General features: G+C 34.5%; 1 protein-coding gene across 45 annotated transcripts in view; it reads left to right on the top strand.

Moving 5' to 3' along the window:
- The window catches only part of GPHN (gephyrin), a 272981-nt gene that overhangs the window by 190778 nt on the left and 54534 nt on the right, over positions 1-27669 (top strand). For 14 of the 45 annotated variants that reach the window (XM_088167161.1, XM_088167149.1, XM_088167151.1 and 11 more), the window contains 2 exons: positions 7329-7385; positions 15419-15460. The exons of 13 other annotated variants lie outside the window; for them this stretch is intronic. In XM_088167161.1, the coding sequence (XP_088023287.1) occupies positions 7329-7385; positions 15419-15460 (99 nt within the window). The remainder of the gene's footprint in view (positions 1-7328; positions 7386-15418; positions 15461-27669) is intronic. 18 more of the 45 variants (XM_088167167.1, XM_088167157.1, XM_088167158.1 and 15 more) reach the window with 2 other exon arrangements.

Below are 27669 nucleotides of genomic sequence, written 5' to 3'. Positions count from 1 at the left end.
AAGGTCATATTGTTTTAAGCTTCTGAAAAGTGAATTGAATACCAGATCTTTCCACCTTAACTTAATCTTCTGATGTTGTCCTCTCACTGCTTTAATTGTTTCCTGTGGTTTTAGTGGATACACCCTTTTCCAATATCCTTACCAACCCTTCCGCCTCTCTTTCATAGATGAACTCCTCAGGATGTATAAATGTGAGGAAAGGCATGGGACAAGGTTTGTTTACACAGATTTTACACACACACCCCTGTCTAGTCAAAGGATAAAATACAGGCTGTTGCAGATATTTGAGAAGAAATCTTAAAGGCACGTGTTCTCTTCCCCTTAAAGTCCCACTGCCCAATCTGTTTTCAGAAAGGTGAGATCTTCCGTGTTACACTGCTCCCACTGCAAACATCTCTCCCTTAATTTTGGTGCTAGAAGTGGTCAAAGAGAGCAGATATTTGCTTTAGAACCCTACCAAAGAGCTGGTTTGCTTTGTCATCTACCTGTCCCTTCATCAGGTCACTTCTAAGTGACTTCACTGGTGTAACAATTTTCTCCATGAGCATGAAGGTGTCTTTGATGGGAGCTAGCTTAGTGTCTAAAAATGTCTAAAGGACAGTGTCTGCCACTATATATGCTATAAACTTACATCTCCTGCAGCTTTCAAAACTTAAGTTCAGCTTAGGACAGCAAGGCAAAATAGCACATTCAGAAGTGAATTGTCACTTTGGGAAAGGTATATAAAAATAATACAAAACTTTACCACCCGGGACTAGGACGTTTGTTTTTTTCCTTAAACATGACCTTTCCTGCTTGCCAAGACAGATTTCTAATGTATGGGATAGGTGTTTGGGTTTTGAAAAACTCTACCAGGAGCATGAGGTGCAAATTCTGTTTTCTTTTGTAGGACAAGCTAGAGACTCACTGAGGCTGCAGGCATAGGTGAGGAGCAAAATGTACCAGCAGACAGTGAAAAAATGATCAAATGGGTCTGAAATTAGAGGATTCAAAGTATTGAATTGAGGAGAAATTGGTTGTAAAAATTGAGTGGTAAAGGTCTGATATAGACCAAAGCAATATTTGTGGCTCTTGACTGATGAGGCTGCAGGACTTAGAGTGTTTGAAGGAGAGTAGGAAGTAGCTTGGAAGCAAGAGGTAGCAATAGAATTATGAGAAAAGGAAGGGCTATGATCAGGAAGAAGTGTCAGAAAGGCAACATTGAGCAGGTAGAAGAGTTTGCAAAACTTGAGCTGTGTGACAGGAGAGTTGTCCAGCTTTTCACTGCACAGTGACAGTAGGGACCCAGCTCTCATAGGCCCAGATCTCTAGTTTAAATGAGATTTAGGACATTAAGTCGCTACAAATAGAGGCACACTATGTAATGTTTGTATTTATTGTAGTCTGTCTTGCCCTGGCTGTGGTTTTCTAAGGTGTGTTTTACCTACCAACTTTTATATTTTATTTTGGAACTTTAAATTTCACTGAAGTCAATAGATATTTTTAAAGAACTGACACACGCTGGTGTAAAATTACTGGTGTATAAAGTCTCTTGTGTAAGGACATGGTTGCATTATCTTTGCCATTATGTGTGTTAACAGATTGAAAACAGTAAGAATGTTGCAGTACTTTTTACCACTGCTTGTTTCACCTGCACTGTGTTTATTCCTGCATCTGCACATGGAACAGTGTGAGTAGTAGTGCCCATTTGATAAAAAAAATAGTGGATAATGTGAAGAAAATTTGAGATGGTTGATATTTTATTGGCATCCATAGGCATTCACATCCATTATGCTTTTGTAGGTTTAACGTTATCAAGAAGTGCAGCAACCTTAATAAAACTTCTATGCCAAACTGCAGTATAATGCACGGGCATGAATATGTTTATTGATTGAGAATGTTTGCCATTGTTATAGGAGACTGTATTCCCTTTGTTTGAAATATCCCTCATTTATTTAAGAAGCCTCTAATTGGTATTTGTCTGGCATAAAACCTCAGAGGTAAAAATACTTTCAAATGCAAATCTATTTTTTATGTATGGATGTAAAATTTATACATAATGCATTTTTTAACTTAAATTGATTTGCTGCTATATTAAAAATTTATTAAGCTCTTTGTTAGTAGTAGAACCTACTCACTTGATGTAGAACATTTTTCTTATCAGAGAAGAGAATTCAAATTGAAGTTTGGATTTCTGTATCAGAATTTTCCACTCCTGATTAAGCAAGTAAGGGCTGTAAATCATGGCACCTAGACCAGTATTGTATTATATAATATTTAGAAGTTGACAGTCAGTATCCCCACCATCAAAGTTGTTTACAAGTAGTATGTAGTTACTTCACTAATTAAAATTACTTCTTGCCAGCCATCGAATATTTACAGTTTCTTTTTTTTTTTATTTTTAATTGGATGTCACTACCTTTCACTTCTTTTCAGTTTGTTGCATACCTTGAATTTGATTAATATTCTTTAGTGTCGGAAAATGCATTTTCAATCTTCATAAGTTTAAATCTCCTTTGGATTTGGCTCCCTTATGTGATCTGGCCAATACATAAGATTTTTGTGCCTGGCCAGCTGATGTGAAATCATTGCTGGTTGGGTTATACTTTTCAGATATGTTTCTCTGTTAATATGAACTCTGTGTGAGCTGGTGTGAGCAATTTCAAGAACATTTATTTAGAACACAATGGTATAATAATATACATAGTATAGCTTTTGTAATTTCTCTTCATTAACTGGACCTCCTTCTCTTGTTGAATGCACTTTATCAACTGGAGAAATCTCCAAGGTTTTCATAACAAATTCCTGTTGGCTTCTAAACATCTCTGTTCTTTATATGTTGTATTCTTTCAAAGCCCCTTCATGTGGAGGCTGTTTGAATATATGCTGATTCATATTTAGTTTCTCTTCTGCTATGTTTTTAATGTTTTTATCTTCTTAATGCATTTATCTTTAGGATCATTTTCATGGTTTCTTTATACTTCCACCTACCCTTTCACTGAATCACAAAACACCTCTTTAAGCTGGACTGGAGCTTATCCCATTGTTTTTCTTCTATATTTTGCCTTGGCTAGTTGAATAGCCCTTGGGGGGGAAGAAAAAATAAAAGCAATTTCAGGATATATTGTGGAATTCTGCTGAAGGAAGTGAACCAAAGTAGGAGCATCACAAGTGCAGTTTGCTCTAAATTTCCAAAACTGATCATTTCTTCCTCAGCATGATGCCCTGGACTTTGAGATAAAGCAGTTACTGGAAGGAAGTAATGGCAGGTAAAACTGGAAAAACAAGGGAGGTCTTATTTTCTCATAGGATGTACGAATTCTTGAGTGTCACTGTTTCACATCCATAAACTACTTTAAAAAGGAACAGCTTCATAAATATTTATTAACAGCATGTGGAATCACTTTGACAAATAATGATGCAAGCAAGTTTCATTATTTGGGATTCAGTAGAGGATATTCACTCCATTGCACTGCACATTCCCTAAGGCAACTAGGTTAGAAGCACAAGGGAACTTACAGCTAAATGCAATAAGAAGCCTTGGCTAGAAACTATTTGGCTAGGACTGTTATCATGGAAGGAAACAGGAAATGCTTGTCAGCACAGTTGTCAGGGAAATGTGGTATAACATACCTGCCAGAACATCTCTTTGCAGACTCAATGATGCTCCACAAGTAATGCTAATAGTTTTCTTTATTCACCGTTCATTTTTGATTTCTGCAGTAGTAATCAAGTGGGAGAACAGTTATGTTTTTCTTATGTGTACAGCAAATAATCTGAATTTGATTAGGATGCTGTGTAGTATAATCTCTTTTGATTATCATAATTCCAACATTGCTTGCTTGCCCAGATAATCAAATAAGGTGCTTCACACCTTTTTTAACTACTGCTGGAAAAAATTTCTATTGTGAGTTTTGCATTTATTCTGTTTCAGAAGTAATTTAATCATATCAAAAATATGTTGTCATTATGAACCATTCATGTATTGCCCAGGATTTTGGAAAAAAGTCTGACAGAGGTTTGGTTTTTTGGTGAATGTGGATGGGAAAACACTTTTCTCAAAGATTTAAGTCCTGCAAAATTCCATTTTCTTTATCAGAGTGTAAGCAGGGAAATTTAAGAGTAGCACAAATAGAGTATATTATCAGAAAGGGGAAGGAGTCTAAGATAGTGTTAAATGTTGGAGGCTGTTTCTTCTGTTGTGGAACTCTTCCTTTAAATAAATCCAGCAAAGGCAGAGTCTCAGATTAGGTAATTGTTCAGAGCTGTTCTGCCTTTATGACAAGTATAACTGATAGATTAGATGCATTAGATACTTATTTAAGGTTAGGTCTTCTAAATCCTTTTTTCTGGAGTAAAATCAAGGATGAAGATAACAGGTTCATTTCTCATGTGCTCTATTAAGTAGAAGGTAGTGGAATAACACTGAAACCATATGCGAGACTTCTGCTTAGAAAACATTTTCTGTTCTCTCATCTTCTAACTAATCCATTAACCATATTTGAGCATTTGTTTTTGCTCAGTGTTTGGTTCTGGTTTCCTTGCTTCCTACGTTTTCTTCAACTGGCTTTCTATCTCATTCTACTCCAACTGTAACTTCACCTTATTCTTCAGATATCAAGGGAGGGATACCTGTAGCTAGTTTTTAGCTATTAACTCCTGCTGTTATTCCATTGTGAATAAGAAAGGGATGTAAATATAATGCATTTATGAACTGTCAGTGCATTATACCCCCCTAGTTTCCTGGAATGTTCCCTACATAGTGCCGTTCTTCCTTCCCTACGTTAAGTATCTTCATTCATCACCTTCAGAGTTCCAAAACCCTCACATTTTTCAGGTAATATTTTGCTTATAACTTGGTGTTGCTCCTGTCTCATCTCTTAATCCAGTTATTTAGCTTGTGTTGTGATACAGATACTCTTGATTTAGATCACTTACACACATTTTTCACCATAATCTTTTCTATTTACCAGTGTTCATTTGTGGTGGGGTTCTTGTGTTGGCTGAGTTTCTGAAGAACAAGGAGTGTATAATCCGTGCCATTTTCTGAATTATAACTTCTAGATCATCCTACATTTGACCAGAGAGAGATAAGGATATACCTGAATTCCTTTCTGTGGTATTTGCCTTGAAAAAGATATGAGTTTTCATTCCTGCTGTCCCTTGTCTTCTTGGTAATACTCTGTTTAATTCCCAGAATAGACGTAGTATAGTTTGTGTAAAACCCATGTAATTCTGATTCATCCCTTGAGAAGCATTCAAGTTGCTCTCTGCAGTGTTCCTGTTAAGAACATGCTGTTGTTGTATATGAACTGTGCCATGGATGTAAAGCAAGACTTATACTATCTCCTTGTAATTTATATATGCAAGCATTTAGAACCTTATTGCTCACAGTGTACACATTGTATATGTATTTCTATATATATTTTGAAGAAAAACTAAATAATATTAGTTATATGCACCTGTGATATCTCCAGTCTAATTTCTAACTGAATCCTAAACCTTCAGAACAACTTGAGCAGCCACAATTGGTGAGTAATGCAAGAAAAACTCTTTCCCTGAGGGGCAATGCATATTGCTGTCAAAACTTTTGCTCAAGTTTCTATGTATGTAGCACTTTTCTTAATGCCCTAGTTCCATGTCATTATGTGAGATTATAAGCATTTATTTTTTTCCTATTTCTCTTTTTCCAAACAAAACTAAATTTATTATTCCGTTTAAAAGTTTCAAATTAATAAAATGAATTGCAGGTCTACTAGATTATGCCATATTATCTGGGATGGTAGTACCTAACCAGGATGCTGGGAGAAAGCATCTTTGCTCTAACTCATGATGTTTTTTGTTCAGGTAGGGATCTTTTTTCCAAACTGAGGTGTGCTTTTTTTTTTCTCAATTAGGAAAGACCTAGCTAATACGTAGTAGCTCAGTTACAACATTTTAATTGAATGTGTCTTCTAAAAGAGACATAGTTTATTTAAGAATGATGGTTTCTTCTTGGTCTGTATACTAGAATTGATTGGAGATTTTCTTGGAGTCCCATGATAACAGTAGTGTGAGTGTTTCACTTGAGAGTTCAAATCAAATGTTATTTTAAAGCTATAAGACCAGGGAAGGAAACCAATAATTAACATAAATGTTTCCAGTATATTTTGCTAGTGGACATCCTATCAGAACTAAATACTTAAATTGTTAAGATATTGTTTAGTTGCATTGTTTTCTTGAGAATCACATACAATTAAAAAACCAAAACACTCAGTTGGCTGTTTTTTGAAGAGGAATTTCTGTTTTGTGTGGGTCAGGTAAAAACAAACAGGACAATTTAACTTGTACCTTGCTACTGTGCTCCAGAGAGCATAAAGCGTAGTTGAATTTCCATGGTTCATTCAATCTTTGGCTTCCTTGCTGAGATTTCTTAAAGACAGTTACTGTGATTTGAAAGGGTTCACCTCATTTGTGTGGGATTTTGTTTTACTTAAGATAATAAAAACTTTCAGTTCAATCTTGGCTCAGACTAGTAGAATGTCACTAAAGTAATTTTTATTGTCTTCCTCCTCTCTACTTCAAATGACACATGTTCACTTTATTGGTAAAAGAGGTATATTTACCAGATTAGAAATTCTGAAAAGAACTTTTCCTGTAAATGAATGTTTTGTTTTACATGCTTCTAAAAATATGAAGCCTTTTGAGCAGCTACCTCATTTGTTTCTTCCATCCTCTACATCATCTAGGATAAAGCATATATAATAAAGGAAAAGTAATCAGATAGGAGATGCTGCGGGTCATGTACACAGTGTATTTAAATATTTTAAATAAAAATCTAATGTTGGTCTGGCATTAAAATTTTCTGGTTGGGCAGCATAATTTTTAACTGGGAATCTTGATAGCAGTGGCTAAAATCTCTAGGCCTGGGTCAATAGAAATCTGTATTTCATTCTGTCAGGTATCAGCCTTGATACTTGCAGGCTCCCAGTTATAGCATACTCTGCTCATATGATTTGTAGAAGGTATAGGGGGGATTTTCTTCAGTTAGAGTTTTAGAATTTCATTATTCTTAATATCCAAACCAGATAAGTAACATGTATTCTCTCAAAAGTGTTAGTGAATTCAGCATGTAACATATGTGCCAGATTGGTAATATACTGAGAAAGAAGTGAACATAGCAAGTTTAAAATGCCATGATTAAGTGTCATTTATTCCAGAAATTAGAGTCTGTGTCTTTGTCCTCTAGAGGTGTCTCAGAGAGTCAAATTGATGTCTTGCATGTACTGCTAACTGATTGTGTGGAAATTTTTTTAAGTTCACTTTTTCTTTATTCTTCTGTCTTTTTTACCCATCTTCCCCCATTGTAGCAAATTAGACGGCCGGATGAAAGCAAAGGAGTTGCTAGTAGAGTTGGATCCCTCAAAGTAAATATGTTTCTAACATTTATTTTGCAAGTTTTCTTCTATAGCCTACACTTTTCCTTTTGAAGGGGGAGGTGTGGGGAGGGAGGGAAGGGGCTTTTCCATTTCTCACCATCACATCATTTTTATTTCAGTATTCTTATTGCTGTTGGGTCACATTTTGTTTGTTTCTGTGCTACACATAGAACAACGTATTGAAGGCAGGCTGCCAGTTAAGTAGCTTTGAATGTCACTAGAAGTAAGAGACAGTAACAACCTTTTTAAAGTGTCTGTAATTTAGTGATCATGATTAAATCACTTCTCTGATCTCCTTATTACATGGAGAAGTGATTTACTCATCTTCAAACTACTGCTTCCCATCTTGAAACACAATTAAACTTGTAGAGTGTTCACACACTTTTTGTGTTTAATTCTGTGAAAGACTGTTACAAGAGAGTTGAATATTTCATATATATATATATAGACTTTAAATTAGAAAAAAAATCAAAGTAGATAAAGATCAAATGAAAGATATTCACAGGAGACTAATAAGAATGGAGCCACTGTTTTGCTGATAGTTAGTAACTTCTGCCTTTTAATGTTTATATAAACATACACAAATATTTTGATTGCTTAACAGAACAGGCAGATATCTAAATCAGTACCTACCATACACAATATTGCACCCTCATAAATGGTTTTGCACCAAGACTCTGATCATATGCAGTCCAAGCCATTTTGATCTCAAGAGTTGCCTCTATTTCAGCTATCCAATTTTTCATTTTTTTTCCTACTTTATTTCCTTTTAGCACCTTCTCAACCACTAATTATTTATTTTTTCTTCTGCATTCTCCTTGCTTTTCCTGTCTTCTTGGTTTATGATCTTTTGTTTTGGTTTTGTATGTAAGTGTATTGCATTTGTTCCAGGACAAGCCATCCTCTCTGTTCTCTAACACTGTTCTGCAGCTGCTCTTTGTGAAAAGGTTATTTCACTGAGCACAAAGAAGGGGAGGGAAAGGATTAATTATGCACCTCTTTCTGGTAATGCCTCCATTTAAAATGATCTTAGCATAGAAAAAGAAGCCAGTTGCTGCTTGTTTATACAAGTTCTAGCTAGAGGCATCTGTAGCATTCCTCACTGTCTGTGAGGCTTTATCTTTTCATCTTGTGTTTTGGGAAGATGTTTTAATTACAGCGTAGATGAGAGGAGCAGTGTACATGAATGAGGTTCTGTTTCAGGGCCTGTTTCATCCAGGACCACTGAATTTACATGGATATAAATACGAGACAGACACGAGTTTCTGTGCTGTTTTGGAAAGTTCTGTTCATGACCTGTGCATTTTAAGGCATGGGTCATGACATACAAATCTAGCTGCATAATGCATGCACATATGCAGAAGATGTAGATTATTTAGATGGTGGGTTTCTCCAGTTATTATGAAGACCCATTGATAGCTCATTTTGGATTAATATTTCTTAATCAGATTTAATTCCATGGCCTAAAATGTATGTGTAGACAGAACATCTTCCTTATAGAAAATGGGAAATCCTAATTGGGGTTCCCAAACATGAAAATTTACCTCTAAAAATTATTTTTATGGAAATAACTTCTAGAACACAGCCTTACTAATAAATAAGCAAATAAATAAATAAATAGATGAATCAACAATGTAGCAGAGATTCAGTAGCTTTAGAATTATAGTTCCCTTGATTTTTCTTTTTTTTTTCATATAGTGAAAAAGAGCCATGTTAAGCAAAGGTATCTTGCTTCCAGATTCTAAGTTTACTGAGCCTTGTATGTCTGTGTTGTTCAAAGCACTTTGATGTCTTGAAATGTTTTGGCAGAGGCAGTGAGAAATGCATTATGCTATGGTTTTTTTAAAAAGAAAGAAAAATACAAAAACAAAGAGCAAAAGAAAAACGAAGGAAAAAAAGCTGTGACAGGAGAACAGGTTGCTTTTTCAATTCATTTTCTGATGTTTGCATGTAGCTCCATCGAAAGCTGGAGGAGCTCAGAGATCACCCAGAAGCAAAGTCAAAGGATGCTCTCTCTGAGTAAATGTACGATTTCACTCGGTGATCTGATTTTTTTTTTTTAAACTTCTGCTGGCTGGTAACACCAAACCTGATTGGTTTGTCCTCTCATCCCCATCTTTTTCCTTTCTCTTTCTATTTCTTCCTTTGTGTTTTCTTTCTTTTCTAGCTGGGGTTTCATTTTAATGTATATGAGAAACCTAACCTGATTGACAGAGTTTGTTGTAAAGAATATCCTACTGCATTTTAATTAATGCTAATCAAACTGCTTGACTTTACAGAAACTAAAAAAAATCCCTTTCCAAAATCAAAGTTGCATATCTAAAAGTTTCCTGAATATTAGCAATGAATAGAACAGATACCCTTAATTTAAAGAATAAAAATACCTTCTGCCAGTGATTGATAGTCTTACCTGAACCAAAAGCTATGGCTGATACAAGGTAACCCAAAAGCATATAGGTTCACATGTACCTCTGTCTCTGCCATCAATCTTTTTGGGTCCCTGTTTTATCTCACAAAATAGGTCAATATTTGGTTGAATGTCAGCTATGCAAATTTTGTTGCCTGTTTTTTTTAGAAGACTAATGCAAAAAATACGGCTGCATATTTCTTCTGTGTTGCATTTGTTCTTTAATGAAAAAAAGTTGTGAAAAAAGAATTAGGCTCTAGTGTATCAGACATGACACCCTATAAAGTCACCCAATATTCACACAAATACTAAATAAAGCAAGGCAAATCCAACATGAAAATACAGATAGCAGTACCTCTTGTTTAGTAGTTCACCTCATAAATTAAGAATAGCTTTTCAGCAATTTTATATAGAAGTGTCTTTAAGCCACGTCATTTTCCATAAAATGAAAATTAGGAAAAAGTTCGTAGCAGAGTGAAAGTTAGTAATACTTTATCCCTCTGCACATCCATCCACTGAAGGGTCTCTCAGTAACTTCTTTAGATTCATGTCCTCTTTGTCTTCCATACTCTGTGATTGTTGTCATTCTCAGCACTACCTTTCTAATGCATAATCCACTTCGATTATACAGTGCAAGATAATTTTTGTAATGAAATTGATTAGATAATTTTTGCCCCTTTTGGGTGCTTTTGCATATACAGTTTTGTATTTGACATACAGTTGATTACTGCTTATTTTCGAGTAGAAATTCTTGAGTTTATAATCTTTTGCATGTCAAATACAAGAAAATTGAATTGCTAATATTTTTCAGTTTCCTGTAAAATAAATTTGATTAAAGGACAGTATCTTTTTCCTGGAAAAACTTTTAGGAATCAAGTTTTGGGGGGAATAAACTGTGACATATTTTAGATTTGGTGATAACTTACAATCAAGACAAAGTGATTTTAAACTTTTTATTCTTAAATTCTTCTTTAGTACTTAAAAATAAATGTAAAGCCAGAAAAAAAATATGGCACGAAACATGGTGCTACAAAAAAGATGTTCTAATCATACATTATTTCACAGAATGTCACCTGGGGAAAGATTCCAAACTAAAAGCTGAGACTACATTAGCCATGGCAGCATGACAATATGAGTTGTCATGAAATTGTCCTGTTCCTCTGCCACTTTATCTGTTATTTCATGACCATACCCTCCATGATGGAAGTGAGTCACTTAGTAAGGAATGTAAGTAAGTAAATAAAGAAATATTCCATATATTCTGCATATGCCTTTATGTTTCCTAAAACAAGCAGAACACTCTCCTAAAATTTGCTGCTTTTTCACTTCTGCTCTGATTCATGCAGTAAGAGTGGATGTTCTAGATAAGAGCATTTTAAAAGACAATATACAAATGATTGATCAAAGAGAAAAAAATAGAAAACAATTGGAGAAAAACAAAATAAGGGATCTTTAAATAGTTCATTTTAAAAATAATTTTCATTTTTTCCATACTGCTTTTGGAAAGGGTTTTAGATGTAGGTTTTTGATACTCCTACAATGTGGCAAAAGTATTGAATGGTATGGGAGGGGGAGCATGTAGTATCTGATGGCCAGCCCCATAAGTGAAAATTAAATACCATTAAGGTGGAACCTTTATGCCAGAATGAATTGCAAAGACATTCTTTCCAGATTAAAATTCAAAGGCCATTGGAAATATGTAGGAAACACTGGAATTCTGCAGAATATCACAGATGGCACCAAAAGTTTAGAAAGCTTGCCAGATATCTGAAATAAAATTGCACTGAAAGCATGCATGAAAAATTAATAAATAATTGATTGGGAATTTTAGGGGTTTAGTAGTTTTGTTTTAATATCAGCAGTAATGCATACCCATTTACAAGGAAGTTATGCTGACCTAAGGTTTGAGTTTGTATTTTTTCTTGAGAAGTTCATTCATCTTACAGTTCTTCTCATGACTTAATATTTTGATACCTTGCAGCAACCAGTTTGACATTGAACTGGTTAGAAAACTTAGTGTTCTATCACTTGGTAGCATTTCCCCAGTGCTGAAATTAACATGGCAGTAGCAAGTAAGTGCAATTGTTACTGACATGATCAGTGGGAAAGAATTGACTTGGTTATATTTTATAACTCATAATACCACCCAAAATTGATACTCTTGTGGAAGTGCGGAATTACTCTGAAATTCAACGGAACAATACTGCTTCAATCTGTGCTTTGAAGATTTTTTTTAACATCTTTCGGCTTTTTGAGTTTTTTAGTTTGGTTTTTTTTTTTAGTTTTGGTTTTGGTGGGTTTTTGTAATTGTACAGGCTGCAAATTTTAATTACAAGTTTAATTTCTGCAGAAAAATATTATGGAAAGCCCATGATGAAAAAAGTTATATTCAAGTTCAGAGTTCCCAAGTAATATGCCATTTTTTTTGTGGCTTTTAACCAGTAAGGTTCCAAATCAAAGATTCTGGTTTTTTTAAGGAAAACTGTTCTCAGAATTCATAGCAGTGGCCAAACACTTTCAATAGATTATGTTAAAAGGAGCTGGGATTCTAAATTTCATACAGATCTGTGTGTCTCAGAGCCTATAGTTTCCTGCACTCCTGCATGCATTTTCTTCCTTAAAGTACCTGCTTTCTCTGGCCATGATGAAAGATTAAATTTACCTGACTCTTATTCTTGATTCTAACATTGAGTTAGTAAAGATCTGAGTCAAGCCAGTAAGACCTTCAGACTGAAAACAAATTACTCTTGCAGCATTTGAACCAAGTTCTTATTTGGTGTAAATAACTCTTTTAAAATAATTCTCACAGTGGTGAGTTTCTGTGACTGACTCTTTGACCCCTTAAATTGAATATTTGTGAGGGAAAAGAGCCCAAATGCCAGCACATTAGCTTCACCCAGTATAATACATAGGGGTTGTCAGCTAGCATAGAAAATAAGGAGAGCTGCCCCTTCTCTCAACTGGACAAAACAGTCACTACTGAAGTTCATATATGACAACAAATTATGAAGAGGTGATATATTGCAGAAACATCAAAGGAGCTTGGAAATGTATTGATGTTTAATTTTAATAACACAGAACACTTACAAAATCCCCAAATCAGGCAGATGCTTAAAAATGGAGACCAGTTAGCAAAAAAAGCAATGACATAGAAATGATCAAGAATTGTGCAGAAGATTGAACAATCACATTGTGTGATCCTATTGAAGATAAATAGCAATCCCTGTGTGCTGTGAGCATAATCCTTTCCTAAAAAATATTAGGTCAGTTTGGGACTACAGCACTTCCTTTGATTTCATCATTATGAGAAAATGAAACAGGTGTATTCAGAGTCTAGACATGTATGAATAAGAAAACAAGAATTTGAAGTAAGATTAGGAGATTAGGGAAATTGTGTATGTGTGTGTTTTTGAGCATAGGAAGAAAAAATTATAATAACAATTGGTATCTTATTGAGGGGAGTATTATAATTTGCTTCTATAGAAGTGGAACTATGAAAAAAAATACAATATTACTTAAAGTTGTTAAATTCTAATTGGAATAAGATTGGCGTTAAATGGCTCCATTATTAATGAAAATATGGATAAATAGATTACAGGGTACTTTGACAAGGAAAGTGATAGCATTCTACTTAGAGAAGTTGCCTAAGAGAAGATTAGAGTGCACAAATATTTAGTGTGCCCCTTGTAAATGGATGTGAGGAGTAGACAATGTGAACCACGTGCTTTAGATTTTTGTGGAGTTAAGTTCCAAACCTTCTGATCATTATTGTTTCTGTGTATCTAGTTGCTGATAAGTAAGAAACTGATGCTGTGATGATTCTTGCTAATCATGCATTCTTTAAATCTCACCTGCAAAACCAAGTCTAATGGTTTTTTCCATGCTGTTGAAAGACAAACCACGGGAACAATGTCATGGCATTATTTATGAAAATCTTTGTTAGGGCCTCATCCAAAAGTCTTAGGTGAATAGCTGCACCCCTATTCTGGGCAAAAGCACACCTTACCTTTCTTACAAAGATTTCAAAGCTGTATTTCTAGAAATAGTTTTTGCTTTGTCAGAAGAGGATCTTTCTTTTTTCTTTTTTTTTTCTGTAATTATAAAATACACTGTTTAAGAATAACAGTTGATTTCTTAAAACTGTGGTTTTGAGTCTTGCTATTTGTCTGAAGGAATTTTCTATTTTTGTCTTAATCCTTTTTCAACTCATCTCAGTTTAAGAAAACATTTCATCAGTTGAAGAAAATGCTGTGTCTGTGAATATTTAAGATGATGTGAAGTGATTCAAATTTCCTTTGTAATGTTATCTGGAAGAGCAAATTAAATAGAGAATGTCAGAAAGAAGCAAATATATTTTTGGAGTATTAAAACTTTTCAGGGAAGAAAAAAAGAGTCATATATTTAATGGAGACATCAACTAGCACAAACCAATGTTACTGTAGAAATTACCTGGAAGTGATACTTTATTTTTCAATGAAAAAATATGAAATACACATTTGAAACTGAAAAATATTCTTGAAAGATTTCTTATGAATACTATGTTCTCTGCTCAGTCCATCATACATTTAAGTCAATAAGTTGTCACTAATAACCTGTATGGGATTCCTTGCTGGATTCATCTGTACCATAAATGTATCCAGACTGCTGTACAGTTTTTTAGTCTAAGGAAGTTTTGCTAAGGCTTCTGATAATTCTTTTTTTCACCCCTAGAAAAACATGAAGACATGATTTTTAGTACATTTATAAGAACTCTTTTTTTTTTTTTATCCATTTCGTTTATTAGGCTGCTTTTGCTCTTTTTCCAGACAGTGAAACATGAAATATTTTCACCCAAAGAAAAGATTTTTCTATAAATTACTGGCGAGTCCTTTTTTTTGATACTTGAGTTATGGCTGAGTGATTAATAGTTTAGAATAATGGCTATCATGTCTAAACAAAATATGTCTTAAGTGATCAATAAAACTGTAGGTTATCAATTAACTTGTGTTAACTTGCAGTGAAAGCTCTTGGCAGTGGACAGAGTCCCTCAAGAATCACACACATGACCTTGCTTAGGGGCATAATCTGCAGATTTCTACTGACCTATATCTGGCCATTAGTCATTGAACTTTGCAAGTTATTCTGGTTTTTGGGGCAATGAGATTGAAGGAAAACCTCCCTTGTCAAAATGATGGTTCTGAGTATGTCAACACATAAAGATATTCAGAACCTCTTATGGGTTTGGTTTTCACCCATAAGATTGTATCCTTTGTGGAGTTAGAATAAAGCTAATACTTTTAAATAAAACAGATCAGTAAAGTTTCATCCTTGAACACCTTATTGTCCTAAAGATAGTGTTGTCAGATATCTAGAGGACCAAGAATTTATATTTGTCTTCAGATTCATCGTTAGTTTTAATTCTTTTCAAATAGAGTACTTTTTTCTTCCCTTTTAAGAAGTTTCCACCTTAAAAGGCATAAATTTGAAGTTTCTGAAATAGCTGGTCATGGAAACTTTATGAACCCCCTGCCACTATCTCAGTGCTGGAACCACCTATACAGAAAACCTTCTGAGACCCTTACTGTTCCACCATTTCTTTTTTAACAATGTTTTCTTTTCCCCACTGCACAACCAGGCTCGACTCCCTTCGTGCTCATCCACCTATAGTGTTTCTGAGGTATACTTTGCACGTGTTCTCTCACACAGTCGACCTGCTCACCCATCACACTTTTTTTGATTTCATTTACTTTTTTTCTTTTTTATTTTTTTGCATTGCACTGTGCACAAGTGGGGAAAAATCAGCTGGGGGGGCAGATTTTGCATGATCAATCTGCAACCATGTTCAGCGTGGTTTTAAAATCACTGTACAGGGACCACCATGATGTATAGTCCAGTAGCTAGGCAACTACCACATAGCATATGAGGATAAATGATATTATAAAAACATCCTTAATTATCTCTTACAATGAGTAAAAATAACAAATTTACAGATGTCAAGGCTGCAAAATTCTTCTTCTTCTTCTTCTTCTTGTTAGTCTGATCCATTTTTGGACTGTGAAACTGGAAGGACTCTGTAAAGATGGCCGTCAGGTTATGATTGCTAATTACTTGTCTAGATATAGGTGGGTTTATGATACCTGAAATTTATTATTAATTCCCAAAGCTCTGGCTTGAGTTACTATCTGCCAAAATGCAGGTACCATTTTAAATACTTCTGAATCAGCTTCATGATGGTCTTCTATAATGAGGTATAGTACCATATTAACAAGAATTGGAAATGAAAATGCTTCCAGATGTAATTAGAATGGGGAAGAAAGAAGAAACACCTTAAGATAAACTAGAATTCACAACATCATGGGATAAAAACAATTTTATAAAATACTGTAAAATTAATTTCATGGCCGGCTGTGTAAAGATTAGGTTTCAGCATATCATTATAATTGATAAATAGATGAGTATCAAAAAGATGGACTTAAGGTTTCCTGCCATATTGAATCACTTCTTGAGCACATAGATACTTACTTTTTATTTTAAAAGAATCCCTTAAAGGTGACAAGATCCCATAAGAAATTAACAGTTTGCTCTGTCTCACACTGTGGGCCAGGTTCTAGACCTGATCTGAATGTTGTATTTATGAGCAATATAAAAAATGCAAACATAAAGAGCTCAGCTACTCAAATCATTTGTCCCTAAGCAGAAAGACCCGTACCTTGCTGATTGTGCATGTAATTTGTTCTCAAAAGTTTCAGCTTCTCCAGCCATCATTCTTAGCACTTCCTTATGCTTAGTAATAAAAGCTTTTCATAGTTTCAGTATATGAATAGGCAAAAGATGTAATAGAACAGTTCTTAAGAAGAAAGATGCTTACCAGATTTTCTGTCATAGATCTGTACAGATCAGTAGTTGCTGTCTGGCACTACTGGGAGATAAGTAGTTTTAAAAATAATCAAGTATGTGTTCTTAAAAGCACCTGATATGTATTCTGCAGTTCATGGTGCCTCATCACTGTATTATATGAAAGCCTTACTGTTTTTACCATGATTATCATCAAAACACCAATATGGAATAAATGAGTTATACTATACTCACATGCATACAAAGCCACTTTTTTCTAAACTAATACCAGAACAAGAAATTAAATTTAATTCTTATGGGTGCAAGACAGAAGCCATCCTCACTCTGTTCTTCTGAATATCTGTACAAAATTAAGGAGTGGATCAACAGGCATTTCATAGTTCATATCAGCAAAAATTATGAACATACTCTTACAGATGATGAAGTCAATAAATCACTTTGTCCCGGGGTGACTTTATGATGCTGAATTATATCCCCATTCATCTGTTTAGCCATGAAGTAAGTCTTGCATCTTTAAGACTAGTTCTAAGAGCAAAGAGTGGGGAGAAGAAGCGTGCAGTTTTTTCTCCTGAGCAAATGGGGAGAAGGGCTACTGAGTTTTGTCCTTTAGGAAACATCCCTTTGGAAGTCCCTTTCCAAATTTGTCCCAAACCAGGACACACTTTCAGGGAAATTGGAGTCTTCTTGCTTTGCCTGCAACTTCAGCCATTTGTCCTTCACTTTGTGAAGGGATCACTGTCTTCAGAAGAAATACAAACCAATGTATTACAGCTGGTGACTGGTCAGCAGGTATGGGTCCCTGCTTGATCTGATTCCAAAAATTGCTTTGCCTTCTCCAAAACTATCACTGCTTTGCAATTTGTGCTAAAGAATCTGCTGGCTGAACTATCAAGGTGGCACTGCAAGACTGTGCAAGCAATACATCCTTTATACTCTGTCCAAAGGCAAGATCTTCATACCTAAACTACAAATAGCCTGGCTCTCTGATGCAGTAGCTGACCAGAATTTCATGCTCACAAAACACACAGTACAAGATACAAAAAGCCAAGGTATATAAAAATATGGATACATTATTCTCTGCTGGTAGACTACACCCTGTGTGTTTTTCAGCATTCGAGCCACTGATAGATCCAAAGGAATAAATCAATTGAAACTGAAGATGTCTCTGGAAGTTGTAAATATTTGAAGAGGCAGGAAAGGATTGGAGGTTCTCTGGAGTCCATAAATGATTTGTAGTCTTGTTTCTATCTTTTTAAGAGACTCTTCATTCAAAAATACAGCTTAATGTCAGGATGCATGTCAAACAATGCTCAACGTCATCCTTTATTATTTTGGAAAATGGGAAAGGCTGCTATGAGTAAACAACATCTTGACTTCTAAACTATATGATAGAAAATCTCCCAGATTGAAGTATTATTCAATCAACTCCAGAAGCCTGTCAGTAATTTTGATAATGGGAAGAAAATTAGTAATGGTGTATTATATGATGTCTTATACCTGGGGAGAAAAAAGAACCACACTTCTGATAGGATCTCAAGGTTGTTTTTTGTGTCCACACGTATTTCTATGGTTCTTATTCCAAAAAAATATTATTCTTAAGCTAATTCTTAAAGCACCAAGTTTAGAGCTTCTTAATTTTCTGCATCTGAGTCATCATCAGTTAGCTTTGGACCTTCAGAGGATCTCTGGAACAAAATGGAAAGAGAAATGGAATCACTGCTGAGATTTCAGCTGAACCTGCCTTCTGACAAAGGTACAATGAAAGATGAAAGAGGTAACCTCATATAAATGATTTCTGAAAACTCCTTTTAGGAAATAGATGTATTAGATTAATTGTAAAGTTTCATCACAATTTTAATTGTTGAGAAAAGGTCTGGAATTGGATTGACTGGCACTTGTAGAACTCAAATTGTCACAAAAAGAAAGTCAGTCTACTATCAAGGATTTCCTGTCACACAGAAGGTCTTTGATTGAAGAAGTAAAAGATCTTCCAGCAGAAGACAAACAGGACCTGTGTATTCTGCACTGTGAAGAATTTGAGGTAGAATTTGCTGCCAGTTTTCTGCATAGAAAACATCCTTGTAGAGGCTATTTTGCATCTCAGAGTTAAATAATTAGAAAAAGCTTCTTTTCATCATGTTCCTTTTTATTGTCATCAGAAGCGTAAGTGGAACTGCAAATGTGGTCAGCTGGTGCCTATTTGAGAATAATGGGCAGTAGGATTTTAGAAACTTCTACTTACTTTTAGGTACAGAGAGGTTGTTGAGTTGCAGGCATTATATTTAAGGGTATTGTACACCCTCTTAGCCCCAGTCAGCCCCTTAACAATTCCACTTGTCTGTAATGAGGTCTTGCCTTTGGTTCAATTCAGTGAAATTGAAGGGAGTTTCTTTAAAAAGAGATTTTCTTGTCTCAAGAGAAGTAAAGCTTTAATTTTCTAAAATGGTATGATGATAACATATAAGTTTATATTCTCTTTAAATTTCACAGTATGCAATAAAGTTTTTCACCCTTGATGAAAACCAGTTAGCTTCATGCCTGTAATCTTTGTGGATGTTAGCAGGATTACTTAAATGATTTGTCTAAGAATTAAATTATTAATTAGGACTTATAATGACTTAACAGGTGTGCAGTATAGTATGTGTAGAATAGATATGTAATTTACTTATTATTCAGTTGTCACAAAACATAGTAGTTTATTTTTAAATATTAGTAGTTCGCTTAAGATACTAAATCAAATCGGCTTCACTTCTATTTTTAGAACTACTCTGACATCAGCTTGTATCTTAAAAATATCATTCACAATGTAAATTGAACAGATTATTCAATGAAGGTCCATAGTCTCCTAATCTATAAAATTATATTTAGGTAGTGTTACGCAGTGGAACCTTTTTTTTTCTCATTTGTATCTCAAACTTTCTGTTGGCAGCATCAGTTTCTCTCTCCATCTCTCTCCCTGTCCTCTGGCTTTTGCATGTGCTGTGTTTGGCTAAAAGCGTAATGAAGGAAACCTATTGATCTGCTTGTTGGAAGGATGGTGGCAACAAAATGTTTATTGCAGTGCTACTCCTTGCTTTCCAAAAAATAAAGTTTTTCAAAGAGGAAGACACTCAAATCCGTAGCTTTTCATGTGTTTTATTTAGCCTCATTGAGTGATTAGAACACGATATGTTTTATTGTGAAAGACCTGCAAAATACTGCATTAGTTCTCTCTCCCACAAAGAATATTATTTCTGTAAAGATAGGTTTTGAAAATGTATTGGCTGCATACTGATTGATGGAATTTAATTACATACTTAACATTGTTAATTACCCAGCAGAGACCTGTATATCTTATTGAGAGTCACCAGTACAGGGAATTAAGGAGCAGTATTCAGAGAACAAGAGGAAATACTATTTCCTGCAGTAGGTAGTTGACTTCAGAAGACCATTCAGAGACTGCATTAAGATTTTTAAGTGCTGCAAGTTAAAGTATTTTATACTGTTAATGTATACTACATTAAAACATGTTGTAAATAACTTAATCTTGTTCTTCAGAATTAAAGCCAGGTAAGAGACTGGTTCTCCTGCTTAGACTAGTTTGAATAGAAGGCAGTGCTGAGAGACCAGGAGCTGCATCTCTGGCTTTTAGGTGTTTACCACCAGCACAGAACCTGAATTCCGTTTTAGGTGCAGGATGCCAAGTTCCCTGCTGGTAACTGTTGTAAATCTGCTCTACATAGCCCAAATTGAGTAAATGTAAGCAGGTCCCCTGTTCTTTTCTCTGATTTCATGTAGAAGTCAAGCAGATAGAGAACTTGGTTCATTACATCTGACATACAAAAACATCCTGAGCCATTGAACAGAAATTCCTGCATTAAATTCAGATTCTTTATCTTGTTGCCTTATGAATGCCATATACTTTGTAGAGATGCTCTTTCAAATTTGAAATCATGTTTTTCCAAGAAATAAATGAATACAGCAGAGCCAGTAAAGGATCCTATAATAACTTGGCTATGTTGGCACAATCTACTCCTGGTTTTCTTTGGTTTTGATTTTTTTTTTGAAGTTGCAAATAGAACAATGAGTTTTTAAGTAAAATTAGAATTTATAGGTATTTCTCTTTGAACATGGGCAAGAGCTCAAAGTTTGGCAATTGCCATTTAAAGGATTGCATTTTGAGTTGCTAGTAGTATCACTTAACGCTTAAGAAAAATTAATTAAAATTCTTACTTTTAGAGAAACACAGTTTCCTCAGTGCACACTAAACTGCAAAAATTTATGAAAAAACAATAATCTTTCTTATTCACAGAAAATGTGCTATCTTCATTCATGATATTAGGATTAGTTTAGGATTAGGATTACAAAACATCTTCTCTAGCATTCTCTCTGTCATGTGAGAATAGACCATGGCAAAATTTCGAAGCTACATCAGGAAGGACAGTGTGCTATTGCAGTAATCTGATCAAAGTATACATTAATAATTTTGATTAATGACATCTTAGATAATTTTTAAAATTCTTTAACAAATATTGCTGTGTTTATACTTTAAATTCTATTTATCTCTATTCATCCATTGCCGAATCTCAAATTAGATCCATGATTAGTTCATAAATTCAAAATAGAAGCAAGATGTTACTTAAACCTACAGCTTCTCTGTGCATGGTACTTAGTTTTTGACTTCTGCCAAATAAAATTATCCCTTCATATTAATGTTTTGCACTTTCATTCTGCACTAATAAGTTTAATTCAAGCACTAAGTTAATTTACAAGAAAAACTTTAACATTTGGCAGACTGGTAAAAGATGAGGTTTTGAACAGCATCTCATTTAATGTTACAGATTTTGACTTAAACCTTATCTATTCAACTTGACAAAACTGTAATACTTTTTACTGATTTTTATTATGGTAAAATGCTTTCCAGGTCTGCATTTATCAGAGAAAGAGCAAATAAATAATTTCTGTCCTTCCCCATCTAGAATTTTAAATACCCTATTTTCTGTTTCAAGACAAATCTTTATGTTTCCATTTTTATTCCCCCTTGCTTCTTGTACCACAAAACTGGAAGACGTTTCACCTTGCCTTATGGTAGAGATGTGCAATCGTTTATGAAACAAATTAGATCAAGCCAAAGAGCTGTCAATATCATTTTGATTTTTTTTATTATAGCATGGACTCCTTTGCATTTTTCAAAGTCAGTCTTGCCATTATTTCAATGTAAATACATCCATTTAAGCAAAGAGGTTTTTTTCCATTTTCTTGTTCAGTACCATACCTTCGACTGTATGGCAATAAAATTGGCTTGATTAAATATAACTGTGAGGGTTTTTTTCTAGACAACCACTGTTTACTTTTTAAATCCAGCATTATGCTGCTCACCAGCATACAGTATTTAGAATTTATTTGCTTACTACTTAAATTAAAGTATTTGCTTACTACTTGTTTGAGAAGCTAGACATTATTTTTGCATTGTGTTACACTTGGCAATAACAGTGCAACTGTTCTCTAACTCCAGCTCCCTAAGTAATCTAACTCTGAAGAGTCATTTCTAGTAATAGAATCTATAGAAAAATTAGCATAAAGTCTGAAATAGCAATGAATTAAAGTAGAGGAAAGCTTCTATTGCTGGTAAAGCTTTTGGAATAAGGATGCAAAATGCCATGCATGTGTTTTAATTTACATGTATCTCTAGTGGGCAGTCTTTTTAAATACATGGAAATCAAGTTAGATATTCACAGCAGTGCCAGTATCACTAATGCACAGCTCAAATGTCAGTGGGTTCTTATGAGTGCTCCCTAAGTTATCTATCTTCCTGTTTTTCCCATTTTTCAAATACTGGTTTTAATGTGGAAGAAACTTTTTTTGCTAAGCATTATTGCCATAAAGTTGTTGACTTTTTTTTTTTCAAGAACTGGAGGGCAGAATGAATGTCCTTATTCACAGTATTTTCTATTTCCCTTTCTCATCTTTGAGTTTCCAAAATTCAGTGCTTCTACAAGCCCAGACCATAATCAAGAGAGCACTAAAGGAATCTTATCCTGTTAAGCCTTTGAGGCTCAAAGCAAAATCTGAAATGCAAATCCTCTTTCTTCATTTGCATTTCTGGTTACTTTCAAAAATAATTTCTAACTTGGGTTTAACAATAGTTTTTTGTGCAAGATTTGTTAGTTCCAGCCTCTCCTTTCTATAGCTTATGAACACTCTGAAATCTTCATGTTATTCATCCATGACCATTCTGATTTCACTTTAAGGATTCTCCTCAGAGGAATATAATCTGTATTTCTGTCTCAGCTCAAAGGTAGAAATCTAGATCTTCATACAGTAAGTTCGCTATCAAACATTTGCTACTCAGATTCATTAAATGAAGGTTTCTTTTTCTTACAGTTGTTGCTCCCTAGTTTCAGTCTTAAACTTTGAAGAGCTTCATTTGTTTTTATACTTTAAAGTGTATAAATCTGAGGTTTTGACTGAATCTTGTATACATGAGAGGCTATAATATACACCAGCTATAAGATTATTGTTACCTGTGTTTGCTAGTTTTTGGGTCTTGTACTGAAAGCCCTTCAAATTTAATCTTCCTAGCTCAAATAAAAATATTAAGCTTAACTAAAATCAACTTATTTGAAGTTATGCTAGTGTAGAAATTATGATCATGCTACATGGCAGAAACATGTTTTGTTCCTGCTCATATAATTTAAAAAGTAGTCCTACCATTCACTTTAGAATAATAATAACTATAAAAATCTCCAACCAAAATTTCTGGTAAACACCAACAAGAAAAAGGTGAAATTTAACTTTAAAGATGCCTTTAAAAATGTAAGAAATTGGATGGTGACTTTTGCTGACTCTTTGGACCTGAAGGTTCACTGCACATTTGATTGGTGGCTTTCCAAGCCACAAAGTCACAGAACAGAGTTTATAGGTTTTGATTGCTTTGTTCCTGTTTACATGTGTTCATGTTCCTTTAACATAGAAATACAAGGAATGTCACCTGTATGGTCAACTTCCAGGAAGATCAGATTGTAAGCATGAAATGGGAATTGTAAGCTTTGTTAGCCTACAAGTTTGAGTCAGGCTCATTCAAACTTCAGTGGAGAGATGCTTCCTCACTCCACAGACCTTGGATTAAGGGGTGGAGGCTGTAGGTCTAGAAGCAGATAGGAGCAGAAGCAGTAATGGGTCAGTCAGGGTGAAATTATATGAAAATAGGCAAGTAAATACCATTTCTGTGGCAAACAAGGATAATAGGAATTTTTTTGCCCGTGTACCTCTTAGGAAATACAGCTTATTCTCTCTGCCTTTGTTTGCAATATCTATTTCTTAAACTGGAGACTATTTCCAGGATATCTGGAGAATTTTCAACATTTTCGTTTAAACCAATAAAAGATCTTGTTCACAGTTAGTAACACAAGTAGTAGAACGTTTTCTTTTTTAAAGTGCAGTGTTTCTAGAGATTTTTTGTGTCTTACAAATCCCACTTGAATTTTGATAGCACAGGTTAAAAATACCTGTTGAAGTTCGTGCACCAATTTGGCAATAATGTTTATGACTTGATTTAATATGGGCTCTACCCTATACAAGATACCTGATCTCTTCATATTTGGGTATTATAATTAATGCAGCTTTTCTGAAGAAAAAGCAGTATGATCTTGAATAAGCTCTGAACTGCCCCTCAAATATCACCAAAACGTGCCATCTTTCCAGTGTCTAATGTCCAGTATTATCTGTATGCTGTCCCCCCTCCTAAGAAGACAAAATGCAGCTCATATTTTTTGTTCATACAAAGGTAAACATTTCATTAAAACTACTCTGAAGAGAAGAAATCCCTCTTTGCTTCTTTTAATTCTCAATTCTGAAGACTATACTGCCAGTTTGTAGTAGTCAGTTGGCTTTCCTGTGAGCTTACTGTGGTTTGCTATTTTGTCTCCTTTTTTTGCTGTATTTATCACAGTTCTTCCTGTATTCTCACTGTGAGGTGTTCAGCTTGCAGTTTTAGTTGACATGTAAGATTTCTTTGAATTCTCTTCTAGGATAGATAAATATGTAGATTTTACCTCTCCAGGACAATGTCAATTTCTGTTGAGAGGTGATTAATCTAAGAAAACTGCCCTTTGCCTTTTCATTCCATATTGTTTGAAATATTGGACAATACCTTTTTTTTTAATACTGCTCCTGTAAAAGGAATCACTTCAGCCCTTATGTTTCTGTGGTGTATTCATCAGTCCACTTCCACTGTCCTGTGAATAGTAGTTGGGATGAACCATAATCTGACCATAGAATTCGATATGTTTGTTCATAGTCTACTGGGAAATAATTATCAAAATTAATAAATCTGTATGTAAAGTGTAGGTGATTAGAAAAAAACTCAGAAAAGAGAGCTCAATAATATATGGATGAAGACAGTGATATATTCAAGATTTAAATTTTTCTTTTTTTCAGCATCGTAAAAATCTGCTCCTAAAATTATTTCAGCTTCAAATAATTTTCTGTTTATTTCTTCACACTGATTCCAAATGAGTGATTTCTTGTGTGAAATACCACATTATATTATTCATATTTAAATTTTAGTGAGCTGAATCCCACCATCAGTAATGCTTGTTTTAAAAATTGTGTTAATGAATGTCTGCTGCTATCAAATTCCTTGTGCTTACTTTTCTTTCCATTTCAGAAGTGGTTTCAGTATAATTAAAAAAAAATTATTCTGTGTTTTGAATTGACTTTACTCCTAATTCAGTTGTCATAAAGCAGTCTCTTGAGACCTTGTGTGTTCAGCTCAGTGTAAAAGTGTTGTTTGAATAAGAATTGATTCCTGAAATTGGAAGATCACATGTTGTAACAGGATTTTTTAATTCTCGCATACTATATTGAATGTTTTGTGAAGTACACAATTCCAGATGCACTTTTTTCTTGTTTGGAACTAGACGATCTTTAAGGTCCCTTCCAACCCCAAGCCATTCTTGTGAATGTTTTTTTAACAACTTCATTTTTATATTCCATATTAATTCAATCAAAGTTATTCTCTCTGTTCTTCAGGATAGATTTAAAACAGTTTTTTCTAAATTAAATAAACAATGTATTTAATTGCATTTTTATATGCTCCTAGTTTAACCTTATGGATATTGCTTAGAATAACACACCAAAATCAGTTTTTATAAGTATTATCAGAGAAGTTTGAGACATTGTTATTCATGGTTTAGTTTTCTCTTATCTTAGAAACACTGAATAATTTATGTTGCACTCTTAGAGGATAGAAGGTGTTTTAGGCAGAAGACATTGTGCAAACCCCTACAGTTATAAATCAGATTGCATGTGATTTGAAATCTTTCTAAAGCAGGCAAATATTTCAGAGACCATTCAAATGGCACATGCACAGTGTTCATTGTACAGAACTCAGATCATGAAATTACTTATAAATCACATGCAGAACAGGAGCAGCAGCAGCATGCTTTCTCACATCATAGCAGATTTGTTGTCTTCATAAAGCTGCTGAAATTTTAGGGAAAGGCCGCATGAGTTGTGTACTTTGTCACCAGCAGTGAGTGCAGGAGGTGCAACACTTCATGGACAGTCCTGCCTGGTGTTCAGGAGAGTGAGAATACAGCTTTGAAATTGTTACAGCTGCTGTGCTTTGCTTACCCTGCTTCCTTCATTACAGCTTGGCCAGCTCATTCCCCTGCTGTACCTCAGTCCTCTGTGTCTGCCTAGGCTTGGGTTTCTGCTGGTGGTTCCACATTCTGCATGCTTTCCTCAGAGTGGAGCAATGTGCTTTCCCATAAGTGCTAAAGGTTATGGGTCAGCCTCCTGCAGGCTCTGTGTTCCTGAGAAATGGGCTCTTTCTGTTGGTGGTAACTCGTGTTTTGATGTCATTGTTCTGAATTGTTCTTCATGTCGTAATATTGAGTTAAAATGTACTCCTGTAAGAGTTAGCTTTTCATATTGGGCTGGAAACTCTTCATCTTTGTCTAGAAATTTGTTTTATTATAACCAATGGCTTTTAATTGTACCTCCCATAATGAAGAGCTGACTTAAAACTCTGTGCTAATCTTGTTATGACTTTAAAAAGGTAAGTAATTTATCTAACAATTCCTAACAGTCATGGTAGAGTATTAAAGGGTTTCTCAGTTTTCTTTTTCATTATTTTTCACATGAATTTTTCACTTGTAGCATGAACTTTTCTTTGTGTCTTTTTCTATTTTTCTTGAAAAAAAATTTTTAGACTGATTTTTATTTGCAGCAAAGCATACTATGTAAATTTAAATTGATCCAATTTAGTAAAGCCACTGATTTTGTTTTTCAGACCAATCATGACAGATATGTAGAAGTTATCAGCAGGACTCTTTATTTTTACCATTCCCTTTATTTATTTTTGAGTACTTTATTTTACATTCTGTTTACTACTTCAGCCTATGGGAGAAAGTTTACATGCAATCCAGCATGATGAAGTTACATTTTCAAGAACATAAAATCCAGTTTGCTTAAAATACATAGTAATGTGAACGAAATGCTTTGGGTTTGGTTACATTCTGTCTGAACTATGCAGGGGAATGGTACTGGCTGGTAGCCCAGTGTATCTTCTGCCAAGATAGATTGTGAGCCAAGAGACTGTAGAATGGACAAACAATAAATCTGTACTTTCCCTGTGAAAGAAAAGACAGCCATAAGTTGTTATTTCTGTAACTACCTGTGAATGAGAAGAATTATAGTAAATTCTCCTAATAATAACTCTCCCCAGTCAGTCATGGTAGTATATGCAATGTAGCACGGATTCCTCAGTTAACAATAGCTGTGAAAAGAATACAGATTTTTTGTAAATGTCACAAATAACAAAGTAGTAAGACATACAAATAATGAATATTTTAAAAGGCACTTAAAGCACATGATCCCATTTATAAAAAAGCTCCATTGCTGCCAAAACTGTATGTGTTAGGAAAATGGTGGGTTTTATTCAAAATCATTTTACTGGAATTTTGATTAAAAATAACATTTAGGATAAGAATGTGCAATTCATATTAAACAGAAGTATTATGTAATAACTAATTTTGTTGTCAGTTA

This window comes from Sturnus vulgaris, chromosome 6 (genome assembly GCF_052056855.1).
Source record: "Sturnus vulgaris isolate bStuVul1 chromosome 6, bStuVul1.hap1, whole genome shotgun sequence".
NCBI classification, from domain to species: domain Eukaryota; kingdom Metazoa; phylum Chordata; class Aves; order Passeriformes; family Sturnidae; genus Sturnus; species Sturnus vulgaris.
Note: the sequence above shows the minus strand (reverse complement) of the source record. Positions and strands in the feature narration are given on the sequence as shown.